At 38.1% G+C, this 19,789-nt stretch overlaps 5 protein-coding genes across 5 annotated transcripts in view; 4 read left to right on the plus strand and 1 right to left on the minus strand.

The window, feature by feature from the left end:
- Window positions 1-2,572, plus strand: part of LOC145897906 (uncharacterized) — a 42,732-nt gene extending 40,160 nt beyond the window's left edge. Inside the window, exons 91-96 of the mRNA XM_082986361.1 lie at window positions 79-286; window positions 739-864; window positions 1,328-1,487; window positions 1,553-1,671; window positions 2,194-2,389; window positions 2,560-2,572. Of these exons, the coding sequence (XP_082842487.1) occupies window positions 79-286; window positions 739-864; window positions 1,328-1,487; window positions 1,553-1,671; window positions 2,194-2,389; window positions 2,560-2,572 (822 nt within the window). The remainder of the gene's footprint in view (window positions 1-78; window positions 287-738; window positions 865-1,327; window positions 1,488-1,552; window positions 1,672-2,193; window positions 2,390-2,559) is intronic.
- Window positions 2,573-4,368: 1,796 nt separating this feature from the next.
- On the plus strand, window positions 4,369-5,940 carry LOC145897758 (alpha-ketoglutarate-dependent dioxygenase alkB homolog 4-like). Its single transcript, XM_082986187.1, has 3 exons — window positions 4,369-4,511; window positions 4,748-5,451; window positions 5,665-5,940. Exons 1-3 carry the CDS (start codon window positions 4,425-4,427, stop codon window positions 5,804-5,806), a joined length of 933 nt encoding a protein of 310 aa, XP_082842313.1. The 5' UTR covers window positions 4,369-4,424; the 3' UTR covers window positions 5,807-5,940.
- Window positions 5,831-7,447, minus strand: LOC145897759 (serine/threonine/tyrosine-interacting-like protein 1). Its single transcript, XM_082986188.1, has 7 exons — window positions 7,307-7,447; window positions 7,016-7,177; window positions 6,762-6,898; window positions 6,556-6,701; window positions 6,393-6,493; window positions 6,165-6,277; window positions 5,831-6,093 (listed from the first exon to the last, which is right to left on the minus strand). Exons 1-7 carry the CDS (start codon window positions 7,407-7,409, stop codon window positions 5,962-5,964), a joined length of 894 nt encoding a protein of 297 aa, XP_082842314.1. The 5' UTR covers window positions 7,410-7,447; the 3' UTR covers window positions 5,831-5,961.
- A 2,328-nt stretch (window positions 7,448-9,775) lies between these two features.
- Window positions 9,776-12,154, plus strand: LOC145897631 (malate dehydrogenase, mitochondrial-like). Its single transcript, XM_082986009.1, has 8 exons — window positions 9,776-9,920; window positions 10,188-10,356; window positions 10,424-10,507; window positions 10,880-10,989; window positions 11,053-11,178; window positions 11,413-11,589; window positions 11,672-11,824; window positions 11,885-12,154. The coding sequence occupies exons 1-8, from the start codon at window positions 9,834-9,836 to the stop codon at window positions 12,014-12,016; spliced, it is 1,038 nt and encodes a 345-aa protein (XP_082842135.1). The 5' UTR covers window positions 9,776-9,833; the 3' UTR covers window positions 12,017-12,154.
- A 1,315-nt stretch (window positions 12,155-13,469) lies between these two features.
- LOC145898581 (uncharacterized) lies at window positions 13,470-19,547 on the plus strand. The gene is made up of 9 exons (XM_082987090.1): window positions 13,470-13,597; window positions 13,788-13,926; window positions 13,993-14,088; window positions 14,381-14,654; window positions 15,994-16,222; window positions 16,540-16,675; window positions 17,355-17,552; window positions 17,975-18,123; window positions 18,532-19,547. Exons 1-9 carry the CDS (start codon window positions 13,491-13,493, stop codon window positions 18,581-18,583), a joined length of 1,380 nt encoding a protein of 459 aa, XP_082843216.1. The 5' UTR covers window positions 13,470-13,490; the 3' UTR covers window positions 18,584-19,547.
- The last annotated feature ends 242 nt before the right edge of the window (window positions 19,548-19,789 follow it).

Raw genomic sequence — 19,789 nt, forward strand, 5'->3', positions numbered from 1 at the left:
GTTAAATTCAAAGCTTGAATAATATATAAGAAAGTCGTTGAAAGTGTTTCACCCATAATCTTCACTCAATTAATACAGGAAAGCTACTCATACCAACCAACTGAGACCGAAGAAAAAATGAACAACAACCTGTTGAAACTAATAGACGACATAAGGTTGATGGACAAAGCAGAGCGTCCAACAACGCCCGAAGAACCTGTCACCAAACCGATACCGAGCGTCACTGATACCCAAGACTCTTGTCTCCTGCCTGCGGAATACAGAATGCGGGGCCCTTTCTCATTCGGTAAGTAATTTGATTGCTTGTTCAAGGGATAATACTAAAAAACGGCTCGTACGCATGAAGTTCGTTTCAGAAATACGTTTGTATGCCACTCTGTGTCGCCCCGCTGTGTGGTTAGGGTCAGATGTCCTGTCATTAGTCACTAGGACGTTTGTTTCATGTATAAAAATATGCCTTCTATAGTCTATAGAATACCAATATCGTGCATGGATTTATGATGTACACAGCGGGATTGGGCTATTTGAGTTTTTCTTTTGGAGTAAAACCAATGCATAGTAATATAGAAACTTGCTTGAAAATGCTGCTAAAACCTTGACAAAAATGCACATGTTCATTTAATTTATTTCTTCCAGTTCATGCAGTTCTTAACGAAATTGGAAGATGTAAAAGCCCTATTGCCGACCCCAATACACCGAAATAACCTAACCTCGAATGTTTTTTTTTCATGAAAACAGGCATTGATACCCATGATATACGAACCATCGACCTCGATGACGCGTACAAACTTCGGTTGTCAAGGTTACCCCGAAGAACGAGATCCTCCCCAGCAATTATGGATTTAGCAGCGCAGGAAATTAAAGGTAAGTTGCCTTTTTGTTTGTTAATAGTACAACCAACGCGTACCACAACCCCTATTTCCTATTTGCATGACCCTAACAACGGATAGTTTCTGATTTTACATGTTGTTTATAAGTAATGTTTTATAATATTTGAGCCTATCCTATAGATTGGAGCACTGGGAGACATTAGTATGGGTTTGCCTGCATTTGGTGTACAGTATTATGTAATTTAGGAGTGCCAAACCCATTTAGATCCGTGGCTCGTATATAAGGCATTCTATGATTTAAACAACTGTTGCAAAGACTTGCACCATCTTTACATTATTTAGTATCGAAAAGTGCATGTAAATATATGTACCGCCTAAAGGAGGTTTCACCCGTCCATAAATTTTCATTATTTCTATTTGCATCACCATGAACCATGTTCCCCTGTTTTTTAAACAGTCATTGCGTACTTTATTCAACTACATTTTACCATTTCTAGGTACATCGAGTCTTTCCAGTTCCCTTCCCAACCTCAGTGTACTGACCGAAGATCTCAGTTGCGCCAGCTTGTGGTCGCGAAATGAAATAATCCGCGCCTGGCACAAAGTTCACACGAGCGTTCGCCAGCCTATATTCGATCTTTTCCAATCGCCCGAAAGGTTGGTGATCGTGCTTTGACCCTTGGTTGTCAGCTCCATTATTTAAAGGCTTTTCCAATTTTCAGGCCTGGGTTTTTCTGGGATGATCCGACATACAGGAGAATTCCATCCGACTTCGATGTTCAAAAACCACGACGACTTTCTCTTCCAGACCTGAAAATTAAACAAACCAAAAGTGTTCCTGGTGCGGTTTAATAGTTCATAATTTCACGAAATAATTTTGCACAAGAAGTGGCACGACTTTTACGCAATGCCCTAGTTATTCGACAACATCAACATACTAATGTGCATTGTAGATACATTATTTCTTTATTTTTACTAAAAAAGCAGTAGTTTTGTACTACAGGATCAGCCTGGCTTTTGATTAGGAATATATATTTCGCCCCAAGGGCATCTTCAGTTCCTTGCAGTAAACACAATATATGATATTTAAAAAACGTCTGAACAACAACATGGCCAGACTGATCCTGTAGTAAAAGCTACTGCTTTTTTGGTGTTGTTACGAAAGTTGCAGTGATCGCTAGGCTTTTATCTGCAGTTTTGGGTAGATCCCAATAATTTAATTGTTGAAGTCAGTTTCTTTATTTTTAATACTGTTTATTGCACGCAATTTGTGAACACATCTTTATACTTACTCTGCTTTTTACTACACTGGGTCGTTATCTCACATCGAGTCTTAAACGTTTGTTGTTTTTGCACCGTGCAGCACTGAGTCCGAAACAAGCACCAGAAACTCACACGGAGCCACTGAAAATTGCCAGCGAAGAAACCTTAATCGCAGTTGAGAAGATATCCGAGGGACAAGTGGGTATTGTTGAATCCACCACGAATACTGCCTTGAGCACATCGTCTGAAGCGGATTTATCGAAGATTCCAAGCTTTCATGGTCGACTTAGAGTCAGGTGCGTTGTCGAAAAATTGATTTTAAATTATCGGTATTTCAGAATATACATTTATAGCTATATTAAATCGTCCTCAAGTAGCCCGTTAAGCCCATAGAAAGTGTACAAAAGCTGTGAAAGGATTTAAATCCCGGAATGGTTTAACTTAATAAGTACCATCAACTTTACAGCATGGTTGAATAATTCATATTTTTGTCAGGCCCCAACAAGACAAGCTTTGTTACACGTATTGTGTTGCTGTTCCAATTAATCTGTTCATCTGGCACAATTTAACCTATCTGTCACGCAACATCAAAACATATTCGCTGCAGGCAGTACAGCTACAGGCAGAACAACGATGATGGGGATGCTATCTTGCGACATCGCACGCACAAGAAGATTGTGGCATTCTCCGATCAAGCAGCTCGACCAGATTCGCCAGATGTGGGACTGTTTCCATCGGCAGGTCAAAGATTTGGTAAGTGGTGTCGTACGAATACCGAGTACTCATTGGATGTAGTCGTTTCCTCTCGGTTAACCTTTAAGTATGTAACTCTGTACTAGGAGGCTTCTTGCTATTTTTGCCTGGCAAAGATGATTTGAATTTAATTGAGTATTTGTATTCAGTAAAAACTATAAACACGTACCTAATTATGCTTCATTAGGTCACATTTCTGTATATGCGATGCTTTTCCAAGCTAAGACATAATAAAAATATTTTATTGTAAAAAAAGATCGCAATGACGCTGATGCCCTATCACTCTTTGTGGGTAGTTTTGGAAGTTTTATTGCATTTCGTTTTAGTTTGGGACAATCGCAACTCCACGTGGTTTTAACAGCTACTGCTGCGACAAGCACTTTTGTTACACAAGTTATAGTAAATTTGGCGTTATATATTAAAGGTCCAGTTTCTGAGGCTATACTTCCAGCAACCTTGCAGCCATTTCTAAAACATTCACCTGTACGCCTCTTACTTCCAGCTAAATTTCGCAAGCAGAAGGAAGCGGTGATGGATAGTATCGCCGAGGAGTCAGTTGAACCATACAATGCTGCCGTACCAGCGGTGCCATCGACAATTGAGATTGCCAATTCTTCAGATGTTATCAAGGCAACTTCTGTAGCCGGATTATTGAGGGTAGAAGTTTTTTTTTTGACATAGCTGGATTTAATTCGGTATCTCCGTCACCACATAGAAAAAATTCAGGGGGGAATTTGGGTTTCCTATTTTCTGCCCTGATAGCTATTCACTATTACGACTAAAATTATGAATAATTACATTTATCATGACTTCACATAGCAGCTGCTTTAACTAATACTCCCAATCAGTTATTTGATCAAATTTCATCTACATTATACTTCATGTAAACTAATGTTTAAAGTTGTACAAATAAATCCTTTTCGCAGGTTCCAGTGACCAGGAAGATATTTCTTGTGTCCATGTGGTGTCTGCCCTTGTGTGGTATAATTTTGTCCACAGCGCTTGGTATCACAACCATCGATGAAACTACAGTTGTATTGTACTCGTGTGTTTCTGCGATTGTGCTTTATCTGACGCTAGTTTTGTTTCTGGAATCTGTAATAAGAGTATTGTTCATGAGGGATAAGGAACGGTTTTCGTTGGCTGAAGTATTTTCGTGTGAAATTGACGACGTGTTGTCCACCGAGGGTGAAAAACAGTTGTCTGCGTGAGTCTTCGTTGTTGTTTGTTTTGTTGCATGTTTTTTAGCGTTTAAATACATCGTGAAACTTACATTCCTGTCTGTTTTTTGTCGGGGTCACCAGTAAAAGGTATTTTTAGTTCGATTCCTCGGCTGGTGAATATAAAATAAGTAAAAGTTGAGAAAATGGTGTCGTCGCGCGGTTTTTCGTTTTATTAAATGTGTGGTCGTTTTATTAAATGTGTAGTTTTGCGGCATCGTGTCGACAAAAGGGCAGATGTTTTGAGTCGTACAATTGCTCGGTCAACCGTATCGAGTGCAACCATGCGTGCTGCCAGCTGATTCATTTCCATAAGTTAGGAAGTATTTCATTTTTCTACTTGAAAATTGTTTTCCCAATGGAAGGCCAGGCTGAAGACGAATGTGGTTGCAAAGGTTGTCGAACCTGTCTTCTGTGTGAAAGGAAAAAGGGGGCTGACGTTTCGGTAGGTTTTTACGAAGTTTTGTGAAACTGTTTATATTCTCTCTTGCTCCTGTCCAGTATTTAACTGAAACGTTTGGTTAATAATCATTGTCAATCTTGACATGTAATGTCAAATATCAATTTTCACGGTTCTGATGCAGCCTTCTGTCAAAATGTTTCTGAATTTTATAATATTTGATGTTTACATGCACTTTTGTAATTGTAAATGCCAATCTGATTTCAGTGTGTTATTTGTAGCAACTGCCATCCACTCAAACAACCAAAACTTTCATCTACTCCAACAACTTCCAACAAGCTCTTCAGTATGTCAGCGACCAATCTGGAAATGTAACTATTATGGCAATGGACTTTCCTGGTGTGACAGTAATAGAAAATTTCATTTCCGATCAATTGGAAACCTCAGTGGTCTCCGATATTGATTCCAGTCAATGGAAACAATCCCAATCCGGGAGAAGGAAACAAGATTTTGGCCCGAAAGTAAATTTTAAAAAGAAAAAGGTCAATGCCAAAAGTTTTACTGGTCTGCCACAGTACACACAGTGCGTGATAGACAAATTCAAGGAAATTTCGCAGCTTTCAGATTTCCAAACTGTAGAGCAATGTAATCTTGAATATGTACCAGAACGGGGGTCATCAATCGACCCACATTTTGACGATGACTGGCTGTGGGGTGAAAGACTGGTGACACTTAATTTGTTGTCTGATACATGGCTGACTATGACACGACAAAGCAGTGAAACAGCTCACATCCAACAGATTGAGGATTTTGACATGTTTTCTGTTGAAGAGCATATATTGAGTGAACTAAAACAACAAGTAAAAGGGACTGACAAGTGTTCCTGTACTCTGAATGAAGTGATTGTAAAGATTCCTTTGAGAAAAAGATCCTTGGTCATTTTAAGTGGTGATGCGAGGTATAAATGGAAGCATTCAATACAGAGGTAAGGATACTCTGATGATTGCATTTAACTCTTTACTTGTAATGTTAAGACTAATCACTATTTGATGCAGCATTTTTGTGCTAACAATTATTTTTTAAACCACTCAATTTTGTATGAACTATAGTGAATTTGTAATATAATGTTGCCACGTGGCAATTAACTGACTGTTTTTGTCACATATTGTAAATACAAAATGAGTAATTGTATTTACAGACAGGACATCCATGCAAGAAGGTTATGTTGCACTTTCAGAGAGTTATCCACTCAGTTTGTGAATGATCAATCCAGTGATCATGAAATTGGAAAGAAATTATTGGACATTGCATTGTCTTTCAAGGGTCAAGTTGTATTATAGTAGTTCATGCAATTTTTATCTTTTATGCTAACGGAATTCGTTTGTTGCTCAGTGAAAAATGAAATCCTATTGTTTTAATGCAGTGTTTTCTCTGTGTATTTCTTTGCACAAAAAAACTTTGGAAAAATAGAATACATTGTACATAATTTTTTGTCTTAATAAAGTGGGTCATCAACATTTGTCATTGCTTTTCCCAAATGTTTTTCTTCAAACTCAGCCAGCTGTTTCACAAGGCCCCTGTTAGGCCGAATAATAAACTTACAGGACCTCATATGTCTCCATGCATCCTAAAAAACAATGACTTTCTTTGAAATCCTGTCATAAGATCGTGTTTCGAAATGTTAAGTTATTGACTTACTCGCAGAGGCCACTTGTAGTACGCCATTAAATACAGAATGCAAGCTGCAGCACTTCGACTTATTCCATTTGTGGACCAGATAAGAATGGTGTTCAGTTCATTCCTGTTTGCATCTGCACCAGTGACAGTAAAATTTACTTCAATTAAATAGTAAATGTTTTATTCATCTTCCTTAAATTGGTCAGGTAAAAACATCAAAGGGTCATGCCTACAGCTTTTGGGACTTACCAATAAATTCCACAATTCTATCAATGTGACAGGTGAAGTCGGCATCATCTGTGTCATCAATAGGAACATGTAAATAGGTATCCGTGTTGGAATCAGAAAAGCTAAAGCAAATCAAGAATTTGTCAGAAAATACCAAGCAGGTTTCTTAGTCCATAAAACTCACAACATGTCCTTATCATGGGAAAGATTGATATGAGCTCTTATCTTTAGTTCCTTGTGTATAAGTTTGTCGTGTGCTTGCTTCTTTGAGCCAATGTACATGATCCCGGGCAGCACTTCACAGGGGAATGTTTGAATCTTGTCATATTCCTTACAATAACGGAAATTTAGAAATTTGAATTTTTGTGCAGGTCAATGACAGGGAACAACCTGTGGCATGTAAATGATTTTCTGAGTTCTAAGGAATGGGTACATTGCCGAAAAATCTTCATATCCACCACGCAATATTTTGACAGGGTTTTTGCTGCCACTGTTGGCCATCACAGAGGCACAGTAGACGGCTGAATCTAAAACAAAATGTTTTTTGGCCCAACCAAAATATTTCTTTGGAAAACAATCCTGGGTTTATTGAGTAAGCTTTTTGTTTAAAAACTTGTTTCAATAAAAAACATGCATAGCGTTACTTTTTTCTCTCAGCGAGCGACAGTTGCTATCATACACAATGACATGTGTTTTGCATTCAAGTTCAGCATCATATGGGACTTTGTAATTGCCATCTTCATCGACTGGGGCCCGTTTAGCTGTTATTACATGACTTTCATCATATTCTGTCTTGTTCCTGGCATCTGTATAAAGGTTAGTTACACAACGTTATCTATTTTCATGACATTTTATTAAATTTGTATGGAACTTAAGAAAAAATATTGCTTTATTGAACAAGTTTTTGTAAATTATAGACTGAATGTATTTGTTACCTAATAAAAGCAGGAAGTTCTGATCGCTGAGGCAAGGATATACTGTTTCTTGATTTAGTATATTATACAGCTCTGTTGGTTCTATAAGCACTATTTTAGCCATCTCGGAGGCAGGTGCTGTTGCAAACTGTCAATGTGAAAACATTCATGGAAACCGCTTGATATAACATGCCGCGGGAAAATTCCATGGTAACAATACGTTTTTTTATTTCCTGCTGGTAAACATTTTAAATAAAAGAAATTGTTTTGATTTTTTTTCTTAGGAATTTCATAAAGTTTTGAAATTGCTTATAGCAAAAAAAAAAATTGTATTTTTCAAAAGAAAGGTTAGGAGGGAAATAGTCAACATTCGCCCACAGGTGGCGCTGTTTACCTGCACTGACAGTAGATGCATACCCAACCAAGTAAAAAAAACCTGATCGGGATTCGTGCCCGGGATATCCTGGGTTCAAATCCCGGTGTTGTCAAAAAAAAAAAAAACGTATGGAAGATACTTTTACACCGGGTCACAAAGTTTTTTGCAAACTTGATCCACATGTAAGCAACTTAGAAATCTGTGCGAATATTTACGATTTCGGGTAGTATTTTAACTCAAATACATAACCAAAAATAACAGGTTTATTGCCCTGTTTACACCTAACCATTAACATTCGTTTAGATTTTTATTCTACATAAGCTTGTATGTGGATCAAGTTTGGAATAAATTTTGTGACCCGGTGTAGTAGTATTTTCCGACCCATATGTCTAGAAGAAAACCGGATCGGGATTCGTGCCCAGGTTATCCTGAGTTCAAACCCTGGTGCGACCAAAAAAACGCTAGATTTACTGTACATTTGACTTTTTCTTAGATAAGTTAGTGCATGTCCACGCTCTTTTAAATAGGCGCCGATAGTACACCGCATAAAAAGTTTATGTGGCACAGCATTATGCACAACTTCCACAAGGCAATGTTGATAAAATAATTAACAGCTCAAAACATTTACTTAGCTTGGCATTTTTTACCCTTTTGCCTTCGTATAAGTTTAGAAATATTCGGTCATGTAACCTTAAGCTCAAAATTATTAACGTTTCTTTGTTTCTATTCTGACCCTGTAAAGTTGGTGTTATACTTTTTTGTGCTGTTTTTTGCTAATGCTTGTATATACTTTTATACAGCAATTCCACGACAAATAATTACGTCTAACTTCCAAACATATTTCCCCAAACCTAGCCTCGAAATGTTTAACTCGTATCCAGACAAAAAAACAAAAAGTAATACCAATCCTCGCCAATGTCCTGCTTTGGGCTTACCAACTTCAATATATGAGAATATAAAACATTGCCAACTCGGAGGTTGTTGTATAAAGAACGCTTGTGACCTCTAAGGCGCATAGCACTGCGGACTGTAAAGTAATAAGTGTCAGATTACAACAAATCTCCTACAGGCGACAGAAGTCCTTTCCTGCATCAAAGCTACGATATCGTCACAAATGTGTATTTGTATGGGTTTCGAAAATGCTGGTGGGGCTTCACTAGGATTCTCGGAGGCTTTACAAATTAGTTTCTACATCAACTGCGATTTTTAGCTGTTGCAGCGATAATAAAATGAATTGCCGTATAGGTCCTGGAATTTGTCTTTGAAAACGCCTATAATAGGCCTAGTGTAAAAAAAAAAACAGGGACACCAAATCCGTGCACTTTGCTATCAAAAATTGTAATGATCATTTTTAGGTGAGGTCCAGGTGAATTTTATGCCCCGCATTTTTTTTTATCTAATCGGGCCCCGCGTATCATTAGACTGGCCCTGTTAGAGTGTTATCGTTTTCGGAACGTTGGAAAACCTTCGATATAGAACAAGCACACACCAAACTTTGTTCGACAAATTAGCAATTTACCCAAAACCGTGCGTGAATTTGAAGTTTCATTTGTAACTCAATAACTTTCATACCAGTCAAATCGACGTCATGTTCAGCATTAAGGTCATTTCTTTTCATAGAATAAAATTTTATGTTTAAATTTCTGATAACCATGGTTACGTATTTTCTCTTGACGACCTGCAAAATAATGTATTCGCTGCTAGGTGAGATGTCAACTTATTTTATTTCCCCATCTTGAAATAAATTTGCAAACGTTTTACTTGAACGCCCATCGTGTGAAAAAGATTGACAGTCGCGTTCGCCGAGAAGCGCAGCAAAGAGCAAACAGAAAATTAGCGTTTCAGTGTTGACCTTGAGAGACGTTAAAGCTTGCAGAAGTTAGAGGGCAAAAAACTTTTGTTTGTCAGGCTAAGATTACGGCGAAAACAAACATTAATGATTGTCTTGATTGCTATTTTCGCATTGGGCTACGCAATACCTGGCCCAGCAAGCCAAGCCAAAAGTAAAGATAACTTGACAATTTAAAGGTTGTATTGCGTGTGATTACTCATAATTCCCCGAAAAAAAATTAGAAATCTATAAAGTATGTGTAACTTTTCTTGTCAACAGTACCAACCTGGGTTTAGGCCTAATTTAACCTTTCCATTAGTTATTAAACTTTACCTTTCACTATGGCATCCGTTGCAAAGCAATTTTTGCGCCCATCATCTTTGAATGGCATCACAAAGTTGATGAGAAATTTTTCTGTTTCCAGCCAGGTAAGTGTGTAGCAATTTGTATAAATTTAAACGTTATTGGCCAGACTGGAAAAAATGTCGTGCGCGGAGGATATATTTGGGAAAAATTTGCTGATAATCTGCGCAATATTAATGAGCTAATGCATTAACATACGAAAAAACGTTGCGATCGTCCGAGCAATTACCGATCGCCGAAACAAAATCATCCGCGCAAAAACCAAACTTTCCAATCTGGCTTACTGGTATGGTAGTGCATTTAAACTTACATATAATATAAATTATTTCTAGAACAACTACAAGGTTGCCGTGCTGGGTGCATCTGGTGGAATTGGTCAGCCGATGTCACTTCTTTTGAAGCAAACTCCTGCTGTTAAAGAACTGGCACTGTATGACATTGCACACACCCCCGGTGTTGCTGCAGATCTCAGTCACATTGACACTGCTGCAAAAGTTAGTGGTAAGTATATTTTCATGCAACAAAGACGCCCAAATTTACATTAAAACACTACAAAATTGGACAATAGGTTATATTGGCGAAGAACAGCTGGGTGATTGTCTAACTGGTAGCGATGTGGTTGTTATTCCTGCTGGGGTACCAAGAAAACCAGGTAAAGTTACCAAGTTATTTTATCGTAACTCCATGTTGCAGTGCAGTTGCTCAAATAGGAAAACTATTTAAAGTTATGTAAAATTTAAACCAGCATTTTTGTAATTGAAAATCCATTGGTGTAAACTTCTCTGTGTTTCGTTTTGTGAAATATCTGTTTTTCGAGCGCAATGTTTATTTTCTTATTATCCTAAAACCAAATTTATTACAGTGATTTAAATCTCACCCAAGACTTCTTTCAACAATTACCAATACAACTTCTTCCAAAAGTTTATTGTGTATATACTGTATTATTCCATTGCACATGCCAAATATTTGTTTAACAGTAGATTTAATTGATTATACTTTGCAAGTAATGAAGCATTTTGTTCAGGAATGACAAGAGATGATCTGTTCAACACCAATGCCAGTATTGTTGCAAATCTATCGAAGGCCTGCGCCAAGCATTGTCCAACAGCCTTTATCTGCATTATTTCAAATCCAGTAAGTGTACAGCAAGGTCTGTAGTTAAGTACTGCTTTAATCAAGTCAGCTTTACATCCTTAGGTCAACTCCACAGTTCCAATTTGTTGTGAGATTTACAAAAAGAATGGTGTGAGTGACACGAGCAAAGTGTTTGGTGTTACAACTCTTGATGTTGTGCGATCGAATGCATTCATTGCTGAAGCTAAGGTATGAGGAACACTATGTTGAGTAATATAACCCAGGTAGCAAAACCAAAACATGTTTATTTTGCACAAAAAAACTACAACTAAAAGAACCATACCTGCAACAGTTAAAATGGCATGGACAATAGAACACTGATAAAACCTAGCTAATCAAAACTGTTTTGCTCTAAAAACAAATGTGTAATTTTTAATATGTAAATCAATATGTAAGATTATGGAATTGACAATGTGTTTACAGGGTCTTGATGTTTCACAAGTAAATGTGCCTGTGATTGGTGGTCATGCAGGAATTACAATCATTCCAGTAATTTCTCGAAGCACACCGTCTGTGAGCTTTGATGCAGCTGCTTTGCAAGCCATGACAGAGAGGATCCAAGATGCAGGAACTGAAGTGGTCAAGGCCAAAGCCGGAGCTGTACGTAAAAAATTGATGTGCTGATATTTTCTGCAAGAAATTAGGTAATAATGTTGGTATAAACTTATAAAAATATCTCCAGGGTTCTGCCACCCTGTCTATGGCCTATGCTGGTGCCCGATTCGCCGCTTCTGCATTGGATGCACTGAGTGGAAAAGACAATGTTGTGGAATGTGCATTCATTCAATCAAGTGTAACTGCAGCTACATACTTTTCTACGCCACTTGTGCTTGGGGTAACATGACCAAAAATTACGAAAGTACTCACATAAGCTTTATGTATAAATGTGTTACAGCCCAATGGTGTCAAAAACAACCTTGGTTTGGGTGACTTGAGTGATTATGAGAAGAAGTTGGTAGAAGCGTGTGTTCCAGAGCTACAGAAGTCTATCAAGAAGGGTGAAGAATTTGCTGCCAACTTCCATTAGGTTCCAGTGTTCCCTATTAATTGAAGTTCAACCGAATCTACATAGGAAAATGTTCAACCTTACTAAGTTTTGCAATGCTTTATACAGCAGTTGTACTATTACTGTTCAATATCGCTAATAAAGTTTATCAAGCTATATCACTTTGGATTGTATTCAAGTGGGAATATAGTAATTAATGTAACCATAGGCGCCTAATCAGGTGGGGCGGCGCCCCCCCAGGTTTTTCAAAAAAAACGAGTGGCTTTTACGCGCGTCTGTCCGCACCATGTAACTCGTCGCATTCGTAACGTTCGAAGATAATAAGACCTAAAAACAATGTGTTTCTTACACGACGTACACAAAACATGTTGACCTAGTTTCGCTTGCGTAGCTGACCGGTTGTTGCAACGTCAGTCCCGCAGTATGATTTGCCAACTGGTACTTATTGGTTGTGTCGTAGACCGATCTCGAGCGTTCATCGTTAACGTCGCCCTTTCGGTTAATACGCCTCATGCATTGAAATTCAAACACAGTTTTTCGATACTTGATGACGTCATAGTAACAAATTATGACGTCATAATATAGCCGCCCCCCCCTGGAAAAATTAAAACTAGGCGCCTATGAATGTAACACTTTATGAGGGATGAAATGGTATTTGACCACTTTGGTGAAAATTGAGCTCTGGTGCATGTAACATGTCGCAAGGAAATAATGTGTTGGTTTTAGCCCTTTACAAGAAAAAATTGCCAATATTAAAAAAAATGCAACAAAATCAAATGTTGTTCTTCATTGGTAATGCACATTGTCATAATTTTTTAATCGCAAGGGTAGCATACGACCATAGAGAAGTATTCTATGGTACGACTGTTCATTGGTCGTTGTGAGGATACGCGCGCGCCACCGAAAAAGGCAGTAACTAGGAGCGTATCTATAGAAGCCATTGCTCGGAAATTCGATCTTGGCTACTTGTTCTTCGACGGGCTGTACTTCTGGTAGGGGTTTTGTCTTTGTGTTGATACCGGTTGTTGGAATGCTTTAAACGTAATTTAAAGATCGAGGTCGCATCATTAGCTGATGGTTTAAAGCCCTGCAGAGTTAACCCACTCTTTAGTCCATGTTTGTGGGTTAGAGACTTCGATTTGCGGCATTATTTAAATGTAATCAATATTATCGTGCAAATTTTTGCATAGGTATCGATAAAGGTGTATTTTAATTTATGCAAACTATTGCATAATTCTTAAAAGTTGCCTGCTATATTAACAAACAATGTAACAAAATTTTACTGATAACATGTTAAAGAAGCAATTGCTTCATACTTGGTAATGTGCCAAGTCAATGTTGGATACATATCAATCAAAATATGTGATTTTTTTTAATTATCTCTTATAATACAGCATTATAATGGTTGCTGAAAGTTCAGCATTTATTTTTTGATGTTAGCTTTAACTTGTTCTGTACCAAATTTTGCTTCTGTAGTGTTTGAAAGTAGATAATCATGGGTAGACCAAGGATAGTGAAGAAATTTTCCAAAACTGTAGATACCAATCAAGGAAAATTGGGTGGAAACAAAACAGACTACAGATCTACGTTTGTTGAGCACAAGTAAATGAAGTAACTTGTAAAATTTCACAAAGAGCTGGCTTACAGAAGCGGACTTTTAAAGCACAATTACTATTTACATTAAAAATATGTAAGACACATAACTCACCAAAAACTTGGCAAACACTACAGAGATTTTTTAATAGTACTTTAGCGCTTCAGTTTTTTAAAGTAATATTCTTTGAAAAAACAGAGATTTTTCACCACGGAAAAACCTGAAACCACCGCCAACTCCACCAAGACCAAGATTTCCGGCAATGGAAAGTGAGACAACTGCCCAAAACAGTTACATTGCGAAAGATGTTTCATCAAAGCGTGAAATGATCAAACCTGTTAGTATCAAACAGCATGAATTGGTATGTCATATTTTTACATTAAACATGTGTCCATTTCCCCAGGTGGAGGAGCAGGTAATTTCTGATGAACCATTAAGCAGTGTCACAGAATACAGGAATGAGTTTCCAGCTAAACCTGTTCTTCCAGCAATTTTATATGTAAGGTTTTAAATTCATGATCAACCTACAGGCATAACTTTTAAATTTGTGTGGGTGTAGGTGATTCAATTCTTTCTAAATAAACATCCTCTGAATATAAAATAACTTTTGATGTTTTTTTGAAAATGTTTGATGCTCCAGAGACCATTCACAAATTTCAAGGGCTTTAGTCTGAGCATATCACTGCCTATTTTATCATTATCAGCGATATCTTGGCAGCATGACAAGGCACAAAAATTCGTTTGTTTGAAAAACATGTTAACCGCACAAAAACGGACCATTTGCTACACAGCGACCAAAAACCGACGCGGACTTTGAAAGCAGCCAAGTGAAGTTTGATGGTCGCACAACCAACAAACAATTCTACCAAGACTGGAAACCTAAAATGAGGAAACGGTTCGGGGAGTTTCCCGCATTTACGGGCCCTCTGATATATCCAGACAAAAGAGCCATGATGGAAGATCCAGATGTGTTCAAGTCCCGAAGTCAAATCGACTTTCCGTACAAGACAATTCCAAAACCGGAGATGGTGAAGGCGGTTGAACCGAATATTAAAGTTGGAGAAGGTGAGTTATTCCTTGACACTATCTGGCATAATTCCATCAATTATAATTTTACTCTGTAAAAGTATATGAAAAATGGCGATGTTATGCTCAGCCTACCGTATGTCGGTGTTTCCCCACCGGTGTGCCATGGCCAGAGTTATGGGCCATTATAGCGTCATTTCCGGTAGGTCACGAATAGCTAAACCATGATTATGTGATGTTGGGCCGCAAGGTTTTTTCCTAAAGAAGGAAAAGGTCTAAAAACCCTGCTCGTTGTGAACCATTTTTATCTTTTCTGTAGGAAAAAATGTGTTTTTTGTGCCAACAATGTTCGCTTTGTTTTGCCGACAGTGGCGGAATTTACTAAGTTGCATGTTTTGCAACAGTTGTGAAACTTCGGCAAAAGAACAATATATTAGCTTTTATTACATTACTGATGTAATTTGTTGGTGCACAAGTTTAATGCAGGCTTGCAACGAATTTGTACATGAGTTACATTTCGCCTACAAATGTTCAATTGTACAAAACAAAACTGCTCCAACCCATTTCACTACTTTGGTAAAAAGTAAGCGTTTTCTGACCCGACATGGGGCGCTTGAGTCAACTCTCCCTTGGTCTGGCTGAATCGATAAGATCCACATTGCTTTGTGTTGTGACAAGCAACCCTTAAGTTAAATTATTGCCCACCGAGAGCACTTGGTTCGGATCCGCCTCAACAGTTCCGTGTTTTTGTCACGTAGCACCATTGAATTCGATCTGTGAATTCCCAAAAAATTAATATCCCAGGCATTTTTTTTTCATGTATTTGGGGCAGATGTATTTTTTTCTTTGGATCCATAGCGTTTTACTAAAGGCGTAAAACATTATAATTCAACACAAAGTCGATAAATCCGCTTGACGCTTGCACTGTGATCTAATTTTAGTTCCGTGCGACTGAAATCTCGAATAAAATCTTAAATCTTTTTTTCACGATTTTATTGACGATAAAACACCAAGGAAATTTAAACGCGCGACTTTTTTTCACTCAACTTGAATTGTTTTCTTTGTGGCAGAGCCTACGATCCACGCTTGTATTCTATGGTTCCAAGCCTGTAGACCTACGTCGTTTTTAAACTCTTAAAAAATTGTTCTTCCCAAAAAGCCATTCCTACATGCAGTATTCGGAAAAACCTTCCCATAAACATAAACCCTCATTTCCGATTCCTAAATGCCGCAGTGGCGTGTGCATGGTCCTGAAACCAATCCTGTTTAAAAAAAATTGTCTGGTACGTATAACTTGGTGGAAACTTCTTCGAAACGTAGTCGCCTTTCTCGCTCTGCTCATAACGCGGAATATTTAATTAAAAACTGACCTTTGCAGGAGAGCGGAACCTCCAAACCACCCACCGGTCGGCTTACCAGTTTACACCCACCCAGGCGACGCGCGCTTTGAGCATGAAACCAACCGGCAAGTCCAAGTCGGCTGCCATACGCGCGATGGAACTTACCACCAAGTACCAAGCCGACTTCCCCAATAGGAAAAAGTATCCCATGCCCCCCAAAGCATCCACACCCGCACCCGACACCCTTGAAATTAAAATGAACGACGAGTGAGTGTTGGATAAATATTGTTAGTTTTATATCTTTTGGGGAGTCTTGACCTGTTTGTATAAACTTGGGTTCGAAATAGTGAAAAGGGAGACCACGCAGACATCAACGTCCATGGTAACTTTAAATTTAAGATATTAGAAGAAGCAAGTTATTAATTTTTTTAAAAAAAAGAACTGATGTCTTGCATATTTTTGCTCAAGAAAGTAATCAGGCGATTTGTTGTATCAGTATAGGTCTGTTTTTTGATGGCTACTTTTTCGAATGCTAAACACAACACTGTCAATGCTTCTATTGATTTTCTCGTGATTTGCTTCAGCTGCGTGTTCGAAACAGAGCAGCGAAAGCAGTATCACGGATGGGACGTCAAGAAATTCCCTCGTCCCGATCCTTCCAAGATCCAGGACAACACAGAAATCTCCAACGAACCGATGCAGACCAAAACAATCATGGCCGTAAGATTCTTGCTTTCATATAAGAACAGTACTCTTTAAATATATTCAAGATAAAGACAAATAAAATGTTTGGGAGAAAGTGCGTTTGCAGTTTATTAGAAATTTAATGAGCGGCGGAGAGTTGTGTCATCAAATGTGTCATAAAATCAAATAGAATTTTTTTCTTTTTTTTTAATTTCAAGTTGACGTATATTAAAAAATGATACGAAAATCGATAAATATCTCCCAAAGGACTCACTTCATCATTCAGATCGTTAATTCAAATCTAAATAACAAATCAATCTGAACAAAACGTATTAATCCAGAGGTTATTATATCAAATTAAGTTGAAAGCTGGTTAGGTCAAAGCACAGAATTTACAAAAGCAACACCTTTTTTGTAATTTATTGTCATTTTCCCTAAATGCAACAATTTAAAAATACAAGATTTTATATCCTTACAGTTTTTTTTGTCATTACCTTTCCGAAATAATTTTTATTACTGAAATGCTCAATGTGTTGCGTGATGTGTAATTTAACCGTAATATTTAACAAATAAAATTTTTTATCAAATGCATCGCCTCACACACTATTGTAAAAACACATTTCGTCACTTGTTGAACGTTCGGCGCCTATTTTAACTCAAGAGTACTCGAAGCACTCCCAAAATAAGTCATACACCTATTAAATTGAATACGCAGCGCGACTTCACGCCGAAGGAAATATCATTAGAACGACCAGGACCGAGCGATCGACCGCAGACCAACCAGTCCGAATTCCGCGGCAAGTTTCAAGGCACAACAACCAACAAGAGTTTCTATAAGGACTGGTCACCCAAGGCCCGACCCCGATTCGGAGACTTCCACGAGACCTACAAGCAAATCTATATTCCAGCCTACGTTAGTATATTTAGGGCGGAGAGTAACTGTGTAATGTAAAGGTAATGTACGTCACCTCAATTCTTAGGTTTTTAATGGTGCACCCATATAGCAAAGACTACATTAGCTTACAGAATACGTTATTGACTTTACTGAAAATGTTTAAATGTAGCGGTAGAGGCCTATACGTCTTGAAAAGTTTCTGAACGTATCTACAAACAATGCAACATGTGTTATGTGCTCAATGTGAACATTCACATGCGACACACTTTTGTTTGCTAATCATGACAACTTGTTGATATTTTTATTTCAAAATATGCACTGGAAACTTAGAACACTACACGCCAAGAAAGTTTCTAAGTCCCTGTAGAGAGAAACCTTGCAGTATACGATTGTGAAGCTCACGGCAAAGGTGATTTCTGATGTGTGCCATTATGTTCCAGCTAAAGCCGCCTTTCAATCACTCGACCACCACGCAGTCAACGTTTGTTGAGAAGTCTGGGCGGCCCAGGACCTCGATGAAGCCTGCCACCAACACGATCGACCAAACACAACAACACGACTTTAAAACCGTGTCGAGCATGTGCTACAAGTGAGTTGAATGTTCAACCAGCAAAACAAATTTACCGTCTCCTTGTCACAAATTTCAGTATATGTATGTGTGTATTTTGAAAAGTATTACGCAGAACGTAAGCTATGCGCAGAGCCGGTCCCACAGGCAAAATTTCCTAGTGACGACCTGTCCTAAGCGCTGAAACCGTAGCTGTTCTAATTATCCTACGTTCTTCTTTGCCTTTGAGAGGCAGTTTAAGATGATATCAGTGTTTTTTTTAAAGTGTTGACAGACAAAATACATACAAAACGTATGACGCATTAACGATTCAAATGCTGTAAGTTACGGACAGCCGTTGCAGTTGCAGCAACCAGCAATTCCATTTGTGCACTATGTGGCCCCTTACAAACGTATTCCATCCTTAACATAGGCTACTTTAACCTGCAGGTACCCGCCGGAGTCGGCGTATGAGGTTGAGGATTTCGTCATAAAATGCTAAACAACGTAGAAGAATCACATTCGTTTGCGGGCAAGAATTTTGTTTTGTCTTCAACGTCGATTCAATAATAGGGGGCTTGGCAGTTTGTCTGAACGCATATTATTTTATTCACAAATTATGTTTCAAAACTATCGCACTTAATTTAGTCCCCTTCAATCCACTGTTTACTCGTTAACAATCCAGAAATTAGTTTTTGTGATATTTGGTCACTGTGATACATTTTTATTCTTTTTTTTTCGAAAAGCACAATCAGTATGTTGACAATCGAACTGTGCTAGTGGTAAAGTGCCCTTTCTTGGCAATTTCGGTTGCATGGTGTTTCCGTTTTTATTCTCTGTAAGTAAAGTCAGATATTACTACTCTGTTAAAAAGACTGAACCACACTGCGTGTTTTGAAGTCCCAACAATGTAACCCTGTAGAATAACGTATTTAGTGTTAGTCCAACATAGAAATCCCGCTTCATATAGTGTTAGCTGATAACAAAGCGGCCTGTTGATCATTTTTCTCTGCCCGTTTTACCTTTCCACCACACGATGAGATTGTCACAAACAGCATTGCCCTTTCATTAGTTTTCCATTTCGTTCCTGCAAATATAGTCAAGTATTGGTAATGATGCCACTTTTCACAAATAATATCAAGCGCTCATTCAGCGCTTTGCCAAAACCTCACTGCTCTCTATCTCTCTCTCTCTCGCTTACTTTGTGTGATGTTGCCCCTTGTTAAATGTAAATACTTGCGTTTTAGAGACAATCCAGTTAGATTTAAACTTTTATGTGTTCAATTACAAAAGCCAGGGGTCATTCCTGTACAGGATGTCTCTGTGTTTAGGATTTGAAATGTTAGACAATCCCTAACCATGTCACTTTGCCTTTGATTTGCCTTGCCTTGTGATCCAAATGGTTCTAACTGTGATGTGTATTGTAGTTCGCAATGTCTTCGTTTACCTTTATAATAAAATTATCTGTAACCCAAAACAGTTGATGCTCATTCAGACAGTGTTTGTTGCATGTCGTAGCGTGCAGAATTTAACCGCAGGCTCATCAAGTTGAAATGTTCATGTCTTGTGTAGAAATTTGATGTTGAATTACGTGTATACAAGCACCCACAAACATATCTCGTGGGATGACTGAACATTCCCACTGTGACGAAGTAAACAACTGCTTGTTATAAGGAGAAAATACACAGCATCGCCACACGATTACATG

The sequence above is a fragment of the Ascidia mentula genome, chromosome 4, assembly GCF_947561715.1.
Source record: "Ascidia mentula chromosome 4, kaAscMent1.1, whole genome shotgun sequence".
In the NCBI taxonomy this organism is placed as follows: Eukaryota; Metazoa; Chordata; class Ascidiacea; order Phlebobranchia; family Ascidiidae; genus Ascidia; species Ascidia mentula.

What these genes read in the sequence shown, in the direction of transcription:
- LOC145897631 (XM_082986009.1), top strand. Translation starts at nt 9,834, where the DNA reads ATGGCATCCGTTGCAAAGCAATTTTTGCGCCCATCATCTTTGAATGGC. An exon ending in TGGGGTACCAAGAAAACCAG is followed by an intron (nt 10,508 to 10,879) that starts GTAAAGTTACCA and finishes CATTTTGTTCAG; the next exon opens with GAATGACAAGAGATGATCTG. An exon ending in TCTGCATTATTTCAAATCCA is followed by an intron (nt 10,990 to 11,052) that starts GTAAGTGTACAG and finishes TTACATCCTTAG; the next exon opens with GTCAACTCCACAGTTCCAAT.
- LOC145898581 (XM_082987090.1), top strand. Translation starts at nt 13,491, where the DNA reads ATGGGTAGACCAAGGATAGTGAAGAAATTTTCCAAAACTGTAGATACC. An exon ending in TCTACGTTTGTTGAGCACAA is followed by an intron (nt 13,598 to 13,787) that starts GTAAATGAAGTA and finishes TTGAAAAAACAG; the next exon opens with AGATTTTTCACCACGGAAAA. An exon ending in AAATCTATATTCCAGCCTAC is followed by an intron (nt 17,553 to 17,974) that starts GTTAGTATATTT and finishes ATTATGTTCCAG; the next exon opens with CTAAAGCCGCCTTTCAATCA.
- LOC145897759 (XM_082986188.1), bottom strand. Translation starts at nt 7,409, where the DNA reads ATGGCTAAAATAGTGCTTATAGAACCAACAGAGCTGTATAATATACTA. An exon ending in TCGCTCGCTGAGAGAAAAAA is followed by an intron (nt 6,899 to 7,015) that starts GTAACGCTATGC and finishes ATTTTGTTTTAG; the next exon opens with ATTCAGCCGTCTACTGTGCC. An exon ending in AAATCATTTACATGCCACAG is followed by an intron (nt 6,702 to 6,761) that starts GTTGTTCCCTGT and finishes CGTTATTGTAAG; the next exon opens with GAATATGACAAGATTCAAAC.
- LOC145897758 (XM_082986187.1), top strand. Translation starts at nt 4,425, where the DNA reads ATGGAAGGCCAGGCTGAAGACGAATGTGGTTGCAAAGGTTGTCGAACC. An exon ending in AAAAGGGGGCTGACGTTTCG is followed by an intron (nt 4,512 to 4,747) that starts GTAGGTTTTTAC and finishes TGTTATTTGTAG; the next exon opens with CAACTGCCATCCACTCAAAC. An exon ending in TGGAAGCATTCAATACAGAG is followed by an intron (nt 5,452 to 5,664) that starts GTAAGGATACTC and finishes TTGTATTTACAG; the next exon opens with ACAGGACATCCATGCAAGAA.